This window comes from Phallusia mammillata, chromosome 2 (genome assembly GCF_965637545.1).
Source record: "Phallusia mammillata chromosome 2, kaPhaMamm4.hap1.1, whole genome shotgun sequence".
Lineage (NCBI taxonomy): Eukaryota > Metazoa > Chordata > Ascidiacea > Phlebobranchia > Ascidiidae > Phallusia > Phallusia mammillata.
Window position 1 is genome coordinate 30001477 of NC_137253.1, and position 14568 is coordinate 30016044.

The 14568-nt window shown below is 39.0% G+C and overlaps 2 protein-coding genes across 2 annotated transcripts; one reads left to right on the forward strand and one right to left on the reverse strand.

Annotated features, from left to right (window-relative positions):
* The first annotated feature begins 576 nt into the window (after window positions 1–576).
* On the forward strand, window positions 577–5603 carry LOC145213277 (uncharacterized). Its single transcript, XM_080081507.1, has 5 exons — window positions 577–1583; window positions 2033–2147; window positions 2597–2752; window positions 3205–3420; window positions 5093–5603. Exons 1-5 carry the CDS (start codon window positions 671–673, stop codon window positions 5304–5306), a joined length of 1614 nt encoding a protein of 537 aa, XP_079937633.1. The 5' UTR covers window positions 577–670; the 3' UTR covers window positions 5307–5603.
* A 1607-nt stretch (window positions 5604–7210) lies between these two features.
* LOC145214762 (large ribosomal subunit protein uL23-like) lies at window positions 7211–10348 on the reverse strand. The gene is made up of 4 exons (XM_080083366.1): window positions 10266–10348; window positions 9626–9791; window positions 8491–8590; window positions 7211–7409 (listed from the first exon to the last, which is right to left on the reverse strand). Exons 1-4 carry the CDS (start codon window positions 10279–10281, stop codon window positions 7248–7250), a joined length of 444 nt encoding a protein of 147 aa, XP_079939492.1. The 5' UTR covers window positions 10282–10348; the 3' UTR covers window positions 7211–7247.
* Between the last annotated feature and the right edge of the window lie 4220 nt (window positions 10349–14568).

Genomic DNA, 14568 nt, shown 5'->3' on the forward strand with positions numbered 1-14568 from the left:
GTAATTCCAGTCTGCAGAGTATGGCAGCTGCACGCGCGATTTTGTTTTGGAAAAAAATTTTGGCACGCCGAATTTTTGGCGTTGCACGCGGAAATTTTGCACCAAAGGCATTAATTGTCCTGTGTTAAACTCTATCGCTTGCTTTGCGCCTGCTAAAATTGGTCTTGCACGTGAACTTACGGGTCGTGCACGCGCGCACGCGGGACATATATAGGTCCTGCACGCACGAGATCTCGTCGGGAACTGCCATGTTCTGCAGACTGGTCGTAATTTATTGGTGGTCTCATCAGAGTTGTAAACAAGAAACTGGGACTGTTTTGAACAAAGTACAAATAAACCTAAAAGTCGGCACAAATAATGCCAAGTTTGAATTCAGGCCCGTTTCATTCAAACATAAACCTGAAACCCGACACGATCCCAAAATTTCGGGCCGACTTGCAACACCCAAATTACGTGATTGTTATTGAGATCGCAGAGCCGCATAAAGTGTATTCATTCAACCAATGTTATGAACATTTACAGATATTTTAGGAATACGTTTTTTTCCTGTGATTCGTGGATCTGAGGTAAAGCAAACCATATTTCAGACAAGTTGGAATCTATAACATTAGACGTTTGGGTGCAAAAAAACAAGTAGCTCTCCGTTACAGAGCAAAGACTAATCGTCGCTATGGTTACGGAGGCGGTAACCACGACTACCGGCACCAATGCTACTCCATTTTCACCTCTACCGCCGTACAATGAAGTATATTGGATCATCAGCGAGATAATCCTGGTTATATTGGCCTTGATCATCTTCTGTCTTCTGTTCGTGGTGACCTGCTATACGATCAAAATCGGAGGACAAAAGAAAAGCAACAAGACCACTAAGATCCTCCTTATCCTGTGCCTCATCAGTTGTGCTGCTGCGTTGGGTAGAATTGTGTCTGACCAGTTTGTTGCATTCAGAGGCTGGCAAAGCGACTCAGAGTGCCTGGTTTCAGTTTCTGTCAGTATCGGGCTCTATGGACTAAGCATCTACCCTGCATACATATTCCTCTGGTACCGTCAAAACGTGTTTTACTCGGACAAAACCCTTCGACATTTGATGAACAGAAGCATAGGTTTTATCAGTAAAGCAACATTAGTCATCCTTGGGCTAGGTGGCGCTGTGATCACTGTACTCTTACTTATCCCGGAAGTCACAGGATGGAGGTACGAAGCTACGGCGACTGGATGCAGGGACGCAAATGATCAACCGGATTTCGAGATTGTATCTTTTATGGTGATAGTAATAACCGTCATCACTCAGGTCTCTCTCTTGGGATTGCTCCTTTATCCTCTCATCACCACGAAGAGAAGACAGGAACGCACATCAGACGTCTACCGTCCCTCCCCTGCCCCATCACAGCCAGAAACCCCATCCCCATCCCCCTCCCGCAAACCGTCCCACAACGCGACAAATCTGTTAAAGATTGCTGTGACGAAAGCAAGAGAACAAGCTGGGCACGAGATGTCGCCCTTGCATCGACCTTCGACAGACAACACTCACGCCTTGTATCACGTGAACGGCTTCAGTAGCGACAATGAATCCATAAGATCACGTAAGTTTGTAATAAGTACAGTGCTGGGATTCAAATTTTTTGTCAGCCGGTTCTATCACAAAAGTCATATTTTTCAGGCAGTTCTATTACAAAAAGTCTATTGACAGTAACCAGTAATGCTAACCCGTCCGCAGGTCATAAAATTTCGTTTTAGATGGTTCTATAGAACCGGTACGAACCGACTGAATCCCACCACTGGTTAAGTATCGTTCAGCCTAACATGGACCTTATACCACTTTACAGACCCACATTAAACTCACGAATTTTTATCTCATGAAATTGTTGTCACACACAATTTAACGACTTTTGAGCTAAATTATGACGGCATATGCAACGGCGTCTTGACGTAATTGAGAGAATATTTAAATTGAGAGTAATTGAAAAATTGAAAGCGTTTTTTTTAGTATATTTTCCCTGTTAACAACTCCAATGTGTTTATGACATCACAGCCAGTGACGCGGGATTCACTAGTGACGCAACAAGTTACATGGGTCACTCCGATTTCGACACAGATGACGAATTTCGTCCTTCGACTTCGGGTCCCCGTAAGAAGCGATATATCAGGTAGAAAAACTGGATTGAAAAGTTACATATATATATATATATAGTACAGTTTGTTGCACTATTGCTGTTCAAGGTAAGGTATTTTGCACAACACTGTCTGTGTGTTGTTTGTTTTTGTAACTTATTAACGCCCTGAAGATCTTGCAATGGAGATAAAACATGTAGGGGTTAATTTCACTTTAAACCGTATTTTATTTACGAGTAAATACGATAAAAGTTCGGCGGTTTGAAAAACACTAAAGCCCTGATTTGTGGTATCGAATAGTAAAGGACGAAAGCGTCTGCGAGATCCCAACTTAAAACACTGTAATATTTTTGGATAAAACGATCAGTTGCGAATGGTAAACAACAATTTGAAAATATACTGTTTAGAATTAGTTGAAATACGTCAGTATTGTACAGACTAACAAAGTTACTGCATGTTGCCACAAATTGCCACACACTTTCAGCACAAAAGATCGTCGCGCTTCATCGCGTCCTGGGACTCCCTCCGAAAGCAGAAGAGGATCGGAAAGATCAGTGAGCTCCATCATAAGGAGGATGAGAAAAAGATCCTCGTCCCTGAAGCTCGAGAGGAAAAGAAGATCAAAATCGGAGATTAGAAAGTGAAGAATTTGTAAAAAAAATTAATACAGTAAAGCTCGGTTAATCCGGAACCGTATGGACAAAAAATTGTCCGAATCAGTCGAAGATCAGGGATAACCGATGTCGATTAGTTAAAGTCTTACCCAGTGGTGGGATTCAGCGGGTTCGCACCGGTTACATAGAACCGTCTCACGAAAAAAAAAAGATCAGCAAACCGGTTAGCATTATTGGTTACTGTCAATGGACTTTTTGTGATAGAACCGCCTGAAAAATATGACTTTTATGATAGAACCGACTGAAAAATATGACTTTTGTGATAGAACCGGCTGACAAAAAGTTTGAATCCCACCGCTGGTCTTACCACATTGCCAATTATTTGTATCTCAAGTTTTGTCCGAATTAGGCAAAGATCCGGTTCAACCGAATCCGGTTTAACTGTATTGGTGATTTCAATATTTTTTTTTTACATCAGGGAACGGCAGCTGAAAGTTATCATCAGAAAGGTCTTTCTCCTCTGCTGTGTTTGTGTCGTCACAGACGTGCTTGTCACCGTCATACAGCTCACTTTCGTCACACCAGAGTTGGCCTATCTAGTTCTTTACGATGTCAACTTGGTGTTTAACATAATTTGTATCATCCTATCGTTCAAGGAATGGAAGCAAATACTCACAGCCCCGTTTGTGGAAAGGTATTTAATGTTAATTTAGTATTTATGTTCTTCGCCTAATGCAGTGGTTTCCAACCGGGGAGAAATGTTAAAACTTGAGTGGAGGAATGTAGTTTTACACTTTTTTCGGGGTGACACTAAAACGCTGAATGGGCGGGACGGGCGGAATGGAGGGCGGGACGTCGCGGGAGATGGCGGGACGTCGTGAAAACCGCTAAATATCGGGTTAAATTGCTGACGGTTGGAGCTATTAAGGATGGGATAAGGTTTTATAATAGAAAATCATTAAAAAAAAATCCGCCGAACACTACATTCCGCGCCCGAAACGTCCCGCCATCTCCCGCGACGTCCGGCCGTAGCATTTTTGCCTAATGTCAGGAAATAGTTGAATAAGTTTTAGGCAGGGACATTTTTTGATTCATATACTATTATAAAACCTCAACCTAACCCTAATAGCACTAACCGTCAGCAATTTACCCGATATTGAGCGGTTTCCGCGACGTCCCGCCCATCCCGCCCATTCTGCGTTTTAGTGTCACCCCTTTTTTCGTGGGGTTTGGAAAATAGACACTTAAGCTCTGGACATATGGCCTGTGGAGGCAATATAGACTAAATTTTAAATGATTTTTGTATGGTTTAGCATCCACCATGTTGTATATTGGGGAGGAATTCGTCGAAAAAGGTTGGGAACCATTTGCCTAATGTTTTACTCAGGCAGAACACACATTTTTTAATTTTTTTTATGGACGTTATATAACAAAAAACAAACAATTTCGAAAAAAACATACTACATTTTTACTATTTTATTCATTAAAACCACATTCTCTTTATTAAATAACAAAACGTGTGTGTAAAAGTAAAGTTATTGATTAAAACAACAGCCGTATCATAAATTTCGTATTGTTACTGACAATGGCTATTATCTGATGGAAACACTAAGGCAGTTCGAATTTGCTGCAGTTAATATTGTTAGTCATACTGGGCCAATGTATATTTACACACCTGCACATTGCAATCAGCAACCCACACACTTCTGTGACAATGTTGATTCAGTTACCTATATCCTTTGGGATTGAGCCGTTTCGCACTCGTTCTAAAGCAGTGGTCGGCAACCGCCGGTCCGCGGCCCGGTACCGGTCCGCGAGAAGTTTGTTACCGGGCCGTATACGTTTTCAAGCCAAATGTTTTGAAACATTTTTCCCGTGCTTCCCGGGGATTAATTTATGCGTTTTTATTCCAAAAAAATTGTAGTTTTTTGAAGACCGGTCCGCGATAAAATTTCAGTTTTAAAAACGGTCCGCAGTACAAAAAGGTTGCCGACCCCTGTTCTAAAGAAGCGTCTCACGAAATTTTATGAGATCCACTAACCGGTTAGCATTACTGGATACTGTCAATGGACTTTTTGTAACAGAACCGGCTGAAAAATATGACTTTTGTGACAGAACCGACTGACAAAAAATTTAAATCCCACCACTGGGTCCAGCGCTTTTGTAAAGATGTGTGCCTCCAGACAACAATTACCAGCATCATTTGATAAAGTAGTTCTTGTTTTCGCGATGTAACAACGTTTCCTCATAAAATAAAACCCACCGCATTACGCACCTACTTCCGCCAGCTTTTTTCACACGTATTCATTTCCGTTTTGTTCCCACACGCGGATTACATCACAGTACGTAGTGGGTGTATTTTTCAGGTTCTGTTCGGGAAAAGCAAAAGGACGAAAACCGACCGCCAGAAGGAAAACCGGCGCAACAGCGTCCCCAGTGGTGTCCGCCGACAGTCAGCCGACTGCTAATACCCGCTTGGGGGCGTCGCTGAGTCACAGTTCATCAGGGACAATGCCGCCCGTGCCCAGAAGCGTTTCAGTAGAAACTGGACCGTTTGAAGTCGAAAAAATGAACAACTAGGAGATGTTTAACGCGTGGTAACACCTGATATTGTTATTACCACAAACACTTTGTAGTTACAGTGGTAGGATTCAGCCTGTTCGCACCAGTTCTATAGAACCGTCTCACGAAATTTTATTAGATCAGCGAACCGGTTGGCTTTACTGGTTACTGTCAAGACTTTTTGTTTAAAAACATGACTTTTGTGATAGAACCGGCTGGAAACATTTGAATCATACCACTATGTAGTTACTTGATCTTTTAACTGGAATTGTGCGTTTTTTGTGCATAGGCCAGTGGTTCACAAACTTGTTTATCTGTTGCCGAAATGTTCAGTTATAATATCGGTTTGTAGCTGATCATATGCTGTTCAAATAATTACAACTGTACGGTTGCAGGCGTTTATGCCAGCCGTTTTGTACGACATAATACCACAAGATTGCATAACTTCATGTCCAACTGCTGGGTTCTTGCCCACTCACTGACCTAGGCATTGATATTTTGCCAGTGCTTATCAGACGCTAAGACTTTTTTGTTCAAGGTTGTGGTTACACATATGAGTGTATGTTTGGCACTGTGTAAAAAAAACATGACTGACAAATCGTATTTTTTATCTTGGATTACGTTAAGTTCAAGCAGTGTATAATAATATTTCACCTTCACTGTTTGATTTCGTGATTGTGTTTGTAATCCAGAGTAAGATACAACCCTTGGCATAGCGGCACCTTGTCACCAAACTATCTATATATCACTCTGTTAAAACAGCTTAAAGCGTAAGTTAGAGACTTTGTGTCACTTGTCACGCAATTAAATTGATAAGTTCAATAGATTTTTTTGTCATATTTTTGATGAAAACAAAGCAACTCCAAATTTTCCAAGTTTTTTTATGTCCTTGAACTGTATTTTTCAAAGCAAATGAAAGTATTTAAAAAAAATGATGAAAACTTGTCAACTGCACGACTATTTGTATATTTTTGTTTCAGTTTTTGGTGTTTCTTGTTTTCGAATTAATTCAAGCCTGCGTTACACAACTTCTAAAACTTTTTTTTCTATTTCGGGTAAACCAGCAGACAATAAACAAACGCTCTGTAGCTGACTGCTTTGGTTTCATTAAGCATATCAAGGGGAGAAAAAAAGGTCAAACGCATTTAGATTTAACCAGTCTTTAGATCATGCCAATGGTCGACTACACGCATTTTTCATAATTCAACAAGTGCAAAATCTTTTAAGCGATGTATTGTCCATTAATTGCAGTTGCATGCTGTGTTCAGTGTTGCCAATTAAAATTTTTAAAACCACCACTTTGCTTGCCAGAACAAGCCCAAAAACCGCACCTGCGAACCACAAATTACCGTCATGTACCTGCAAGCATCCAAAATCGGAGGTTGTACACAAATAAAGTAATCATGCTCCAAACATAATTTATCAGATTTTTAGCAGTTTACAGACTGGACCAATATGCAAAAGGGTACAAATTGGTTGCAACTACCAGGGGCGTTACACTCGGTCTGGTAGCATTAGACCCACCTAGCCATTGTTGTGAAGTAGGCCGCTTTTATGTGATTGTTGTATGGAGCAATAAATGTTTCGTATGTAGAAATTAAAATACTTCACAATGCACCAACCAACAAGTATTAAACTCCTGGATCATGTGCTTACTGTACTTAAGTAAGCACAGCCGTTTTGGCGGCCCTGTATATGAACCGCTAGGATATTCGTGGTCAAACTTTGGAAAACTAAAATGTGTGTACATTAAAACAAGTTTGAAGCACTCTTCCAAACGTATGGAACAAACCAGCGTGGCAGAGAAAAAATACTGACAAAAACAATATGTGTCGCCTTTGTAGAAGGGAACCCATAATAAAGCATGAACAGTATTTGTTTGATATCGCTGATTAAACTCGTAAGATAAAATACTCGCAAACTGTGATTTGATTTTTTATTTGGGACAAGACAGAAAATTTAGATAATTCCAATCTTGTTGGCGACATCCAATGCATCGTAGTCCGGAGCCAATTTCACATAAGCCTTCTTTTTGCCATCAGGCCTGATGAGGGTGTTGACTTTGGCGACATCGATGTCATACAACTTTTTCACTGCTTGTTTAATTTGAGGCTTGTTTGACTAAAACAGAAAAAAAGCAGTTAAGTTTTAGGAATAGGTTTGAATGCAAAACTATAGCAGTTTTTTTCTCTCGCAGTTTTGACCAAATGAGTATGAACATTAATTGGATTGATTAAAAAGTGTTGTTTAATTAAAAACGAAATCGCCAATGAAATTTTCATAAAGCTTATTCATTTTGTTGTTCAAAAGTTTTGGGTAATTGACCACAAAACTTAAATAAATCGATTTGATGCAATTTCATATGCAGCGTTGTTCTAATTCAGCTACTTTTCAAGTATGTATCACATGTACTACGCGTTTCTGAACTATTTTAGGCTGAATACCACTTTTGGCTGCAGGATAATGATTTATGGTTAACATAACCACTGTAGAATAGAAAATAGTGATGGGACGATACCAGGTTTTGAAGCGAGTACCGATACCGAGTACCACATGTATATACCTTCGATACCGAATACCGAGTACGATTACCGAGTACTTAAGTACATTGTTGTACTTAGTTATAAATCACTGGCTAATTTATCTACCATAGTCGGGCTACAGGTGCACACACGCACATGCGGAAAAATGTAATCTCCACACGATAGCGAAAAAAAGATACGTAACCGGGCGGAACTTTTTCCCGATTTTGTGTTGTCCAAAGCAAATTTGGCATAAAGTTGCCTGTGTTTTTATGTTGTAAACCGACCTTCGGTACTCGCATGTTGGTATCGAAAACTGGGACAAAATATTTCGATACCGAGTACCAGTATCGATACCACTGAAATCGTTCGATACCATCGATACCGAGTACCGAGTACTGGGTACCCGTCCCATCACTAATAGAAAAACACCTAGCATTATAACATAAACTTAGAATGTCTGCTAATTTGACCAGTCATAGCATGAGAATATGTCAAATTATATGCACTAATTAACAAAAATGCACACACAGCAAAATGGAAAACATAAAAAAAAAAATTTCAAAGAAATTGTTTCAGCATCACAGGCTGGTTATGTCTGATTAATACAGTTGGAAATACAAAATAACAAAAATTTTCAAGTATAGGATATTTTGTCAAATACAGATTGTTGTTCCTACCTTGAGGTCAACAATGAAAACAAGCGTGTTATTGTCCTCAATTTTTTTCATGGCACTTTCTGTGGTCAATGGGTGCTTCACGATCGCAAATTGATCCATCCTATAATCACAACAAATAAATTTACAGATAAGATCCATATGCAATAAACTGATCATGTGATCAACCATACTTGTCTGTAATATTGTAAAAAGTCAATTTGACAACAAGCATGTCTGTATCTGGCAAGCAACAGCACAACAACCTAAAGACTAATCTTAAAAAAGGTATGATCACATGATGTTAAACAGCAGAAATTCTTAACTGCGTCATTGATTTAGGACTGAATGCTGCATTGCGTTATGTAAAAAAAGCTGCACACTTGAATGTTTGTACAATTTTGGAAATGCATAAATTGAAGGAGTAGTGACTATGAAAAGCAACAATGTCTGGGTCATCAAAAATTGCCTACCATGATTCTTAAAGTGCTTTTTGCTAATTGTACAACTGGGAAAATAAACATGTGTGCAAAGAACAGTGATTACATGCATATTTGTGTAGCAGATTCAACCTACTAGTGGCTAGCCCAGTGGTTCTCAAACTTTTTTATTGTCGGGGCCAAATGGTATTTTTTAAGTGTGTAGGGAGCCGCAAAAAAACGAAACCTCGAGAAAATCACTAAAGAAGATGACTTTGAAAGCTAAAATAGCAATGTTTGGTAGTTTTCTGAGGTCTGGTGCGGGCCGCAAAATAAGTGGTTGGGAGACGCATGCAGCCCCGAAAAACGAGTTTGAGAACCACTGGGCTAGCCTATTAAACAAATAGCCAAAATTGCAAATAAAAGACAAATGCCAATTTCTACCCAATGTAGGTTGGAGCACCACTTACATAGGATTCTGTTTGTAAAAATATAATCGGAAAAAGGTTATGGTACTTATCCAAATTTTAACAAATAATCCGCTTTTAATAGAAACCTCTACCCCATTCCAAATATATCTAACTTTCATTGCTTGCACGAAACTATAACTTGACCAGAAAGTAAATTTCTGTTGAAGAAAATTGTTTACTATATGATCACATGCAGTGTTTAGTACAACCGACTGGGAGCTAACTATACAGTATACCAGTACATGTTACAAAACATTTGTGGAAACATACTTGCTCTGGCGAACAACACTCCTTCTTGGATATTTTGGTGCACGAGGAAGTTTCTGTGTCCTGGGACGACGGAAGTGGACCGTCTTCCTAAACTTCTTCTTCCTGTGCGAGTGAAGTCCCTTAAGGACGGCCTTCTTGGCCTTTAATGCCTTCTCTTTTGCGGATGCTGAAAGTACAGAATTGAATTTAATGAATGTGAAAATTATTTCTAAATTAAGATTGTTTCAAAAACATTATTAGCAGCTAAATTTTAGGTTAGTAAAAATCCTACAGAAAATCGATGTCTTTTATAGCACAACTAATTCAAATTCAACACAGAATAAGCAGCATTTTAGGTTTTTGGTGTGCAATTTTGTGTTTAAATGAATGCAACACGACATTATTTTGCACCTTTCAAGACCAGCAGCTGACCTAAATATTTTTGCCTCTGTTCGTAGTTTAAAAAAGCTGTCAAAAGTACTGTTTTGTCTTTAAACGACACCACATTTTGAGTTTGTAATCAGCACAGTCTACCCCAATGATGGTTTTGTCCTGTTCCCTTAATCTCAAAACAGCTGGTACACCATATACGACAACATAATACAGTATAACCCAACTAAACAGTCCTATAATGCTAAAACAAAAACAAAATTAAACAAACCTCCCTTCGGCGCCATGATACTTGGAGAAAAGAACGAAATCGGCGTGTCGAGGTTTAACGTTACGCTAGAGGCGCCAAATACACCAAACTCCCCAAAAATATTTTTTCAGCGCTTATTATTTTTGCCCTCTGTGTAAAGCAAACATAGAACCTTTTTTGATTTTCTTAAATTATTCTAAAATATCAACAATAACAAAGTTGTTGCGTAAGATAAAAAAACTATAACTCAAAAACACAAAAGATCTGAAAAAAGCCGCAAACGTTTTCAAAAGATAAATAGAAAGAGAGAAAGTAGTACTGTAATGTAGCCCAGGGGTGTCAAACTCATGGGGCTTCGAGGGCCACATTGCAGTTGGAAATTATGCCAAGGGCCGCATGCGATTTTTAATCTAGTTTTACAAACTTTAACCAGGGAAGCACAACCTTTTCGCCACAACGGCCGCATTGCAGATCCTTATTTCACCTTGTTTTAAAATTACAGATGTAAAGAAATAGTTTTATATCATATGTATACCGTTTATTGACGCCCCAAAAGCCCAGACTAATTTCCAACTTGATGCACAGATTGAGCTGCACAATGTGAAGATCAGTCTTAACTGATTATGACGTCATAATCTATATTGTGATGCTTGTGGTACCTGTTTTTTCGCATTGTTTGTACACAAACAAAAAGTCTGACGCTTATAGGAGGTAATACTCTTTTCAGTCACACAAAATCTGTTTAGAGCAGTTTGAAAGTCGAAATATTTGGCAAATGAGTTTTATTTACGTCACGGCCGCCATAATGTATTTTAATAAACATGTTCACGGCCGCACAAACTCGTCTCTGTGGCCGCATGAGTCCGTACGGCCGCAAGTTGTGCACCAGTGACTAAAACTTAACGCTTTTTTTAGTTAGAGGAACGGTTTTACTATTGTTTCTATTCATATTAATTTTTATTTCTTTATTAAAGTTCTGTAAATGTCTGTTTAATGAATAGCTTCAACTTTGAATAGTTAAAAAAATATTATATTTGCATAAAAATCTGATGAAATACTACAATTTTTGTTGATTGTTTGAGGGCCGCATTAGAGGGCTTGGTGGGCCGCATGCGGCCCGCGGGCCGCACGTTTGACACCCCTGATGTAGCCTACGTACCTAATTTTGAATGTCTCTGAATGAGCTATTGGGAAAAAGGCGTAAGTGGAACTTTTCCGCTAGAAAAAATTTCATGCGTTGCCCAAATAAGTTGGTCTTTGTGTAAAAACATTATCGTTATGTTGAGTGGAGCTATTTCGCTGGGTGAAAGAAAACATAGCGACACAATTGCACTAAAACAATCACCAAGCCGGAAATAGCTGCGCAACGTTAAAACATTATGAAGTACATGTAAAAGTGCATTAAAATGTGGTCAAGACTGAACTGTAAATAACTTTTTAGTTTATTATTGTCGCAAAAACGTTTGCACACGGGCATGAGAGAATCACAAAAGATTAATTTGATCCAGTTTATTTGGATTTGCTCGGATCGGAAAATTGTTTTAGAGCTAAATCAAAAGTTAAAATTTTGCTACGTCACTGTCTAAAGTCCTTGTAAGTCGCGATGCAAATGAATCCTAACATTTACGTGGTCAGTGAGAGTGCGTTTTCTCATTTTGTGTGTAGAACCATAACAAATATTTGAGATGTCAAGCTTAGAACTTGCTTTTATTTCAGCTGAGAAGGAGCCTGAGTATTTGAAGTAGGCTAAACCAGTGGTTCTCAACCGCCGGTCCCCGTCAACTTTCCTGCCGGTCCGCCAAATATATTACAATTTTACATCTCAATTTAATTTTTTGAAATCTTGAAGAAACGCGTTTAACACATATGGTATCAAACAGAGAGCAGCAAACTTCTCATTACATTGCATTTTTCATACTTCTTTTGAATTGCATATTTTTGTCGTAATTGCATTTTGGGTTGATTTTGAAAGTTCACCGGTCCGCAAAACTTGTTTAGAAAGTTTACTGGTCCGCCAACTTAAAAGGTTGAGAACCACCGGGCTAAACTAAAGTTTAGTGGTGAAATGGTTTACTGGTTTACCATTTCACATATGAAAGCCAACAAACTTAAGACTGAATAAACGTTTGTTTGTAATGTAAGTTTAGTTATATTTAACTTAACAACAAAGTTGGAAATGGATTTTTTTAACAAACGGGCTTTATTCAGGACAGACACATTATGTGTCCGTAGTTAAAAAAAACCTGTAAAATAAATTAAGTAGATGATTGCTGGACTTAACCTATAATGCCCAAGAGCCCCAAATTGTCCTTTTTAAGCCATTGCATACTGTTATTTTCCATTGCGCATGTCTCCTTTATTAAACTCTGTAAATCCGTGCTTTTAATAGGCTTTCATACATACATATATAGGCATACATAGGCATTTCAATCGAACTTTCGGGCGTAAATGGGCCTTTCAAAAAACGATTTAGGTTCCGTGGTCCCGATTTGGGCCTGCTTTTTACAATGGTTAGACAGACACTCAAAAGTTGGATCATTTAGCCATCGAAAATAAAACGTCATTGAAAATTTTAGTTTGTATCATCGCAGTATGCGCCACACCAGACCTAAGATGGTGTAATTTCCGGTTGCGCCAATGGAAAGCAACTCGTCTGTGGATGACGTTTTTTAACATTGCGACGCCATTCGAAACTTGAACACGATCGACTGCTAATCTCTGCAAGTCGTTGCATTCAAGTCTTGCAAGTCTAGGTCAACAAAAATATTAAGTAAGTAGAAACTTTGAAAATGGGCAGAAGTCAAAGACACGATTTTAGTAAATGAAAAAAAATCATTATTGTGATGTTATAAACGAGAGTTATTAATAACAATAGTGATTATTAAATGATTAAAAATGTTAGCCTATAATAACATAACATAAGTCAATCAAGCATGTTTTTTACAACAAATATTAAAATAGCTAACGTGAATTTCTATCATCTCAAATTCAAATCGTGGCTTGTTTGTCGTTCTGATGCCAAAAACTATCTCATGTTACAAGGGTTTCGAAAACAGCTGCGGGAAATGGAAATGTTTTTTCCAGCTCGTGCGCTTTTAGATCACGACTTATGTCGCAACTCTAAGCGTTGGCGCGCACATGCCTCTAAATATAAAGCTGAAAAACGTGCTATGTGCACATATAGTGAATGGTGTAACAAAAATGTGCAGTGATTGAGCAGTGCGATTCATTTGTTTGCTTTCAATAGATTGTTGCATTTAAACAGTGGTTCTAAACCTGTGGTCCGTCGGAGCTTTGCAAGTGGTACGCCAGCAACTTTCAGTCAAACCGAATGTTGAGTTGAGTTGAGTTGAGTTTATTTCGCCGGTGATACAAATCGTAGCAGCACAATTGCACTAAAATATTTACCAAGCCGGAAATAGCTGCGCAACGTTGGGACGTAATAAAGCGCGACAAAGGTAAGGGCACAATTGGAGGAAGGATGATGAACGCGCTGCAGCTACACCGTTACTAAAAGCGTTATGTGGCAGGGACTCACATCAGAGGGTGAGGTTGGCGCATTGGGACATCAAGACTGGGAGGAAACGTAAGCCAGATCATGGATCGCAACTTAACTCATTCCACTGATCAGCCCTGATTTGGCGCAGAACTCGTATTTTGAACATTCTTCTCAAGTTGCTAACCTTTCTGGTTTCAGAAGTATGCTAACCTGATCGAGAAAAAATAGGCTTATTTTGAAACAGTGTCGACGTGGTACGCAGCAACGGAAAAAGTATAGTCTGATGGAAAGCAAACCGTATAAGGTTGAGAACCACTGAACTAAATAGAGCAGGGGTCGGCAACTATTCAGGCAACGCGTGGCAATTTATCTTGTTATTTCCATCTAATGACCTCGCGTGCCAACGTTTTTCTAAATAATAGGCTAGTGGTTCGTGTCAGCAGATATCAATTATAAAGAGAAAGCAGAGTGTTTTGTGCATATAAAGCTGAATTTTAAGGCGGTGGCATTATAAAAACTGCAAACAAGCAGTGTAACAGGTTAAATTGTTACTTTAATATAAATACGCAAATCGGTAGGCGTGTCATGAAAACCCCGTCGCATGCCAAACCTTGTCACGCGTGCCAGGGGCTGCCGACCCCTGAAATAGAGTGTACGTGGGCTACAGGTTTTTTGATTTAATTCTAAGTTGCGTATACCAACAGTCAATTTTTTGCGACAAAGTTTTAGTATTTGTGCTTAAGTTTTCAATTAGGTATTCAATGTACCAATGTCATGTTTGCGCTAAAGTTCTGACAAGGTTTTTGCAATTTAATTTAGTTGTGT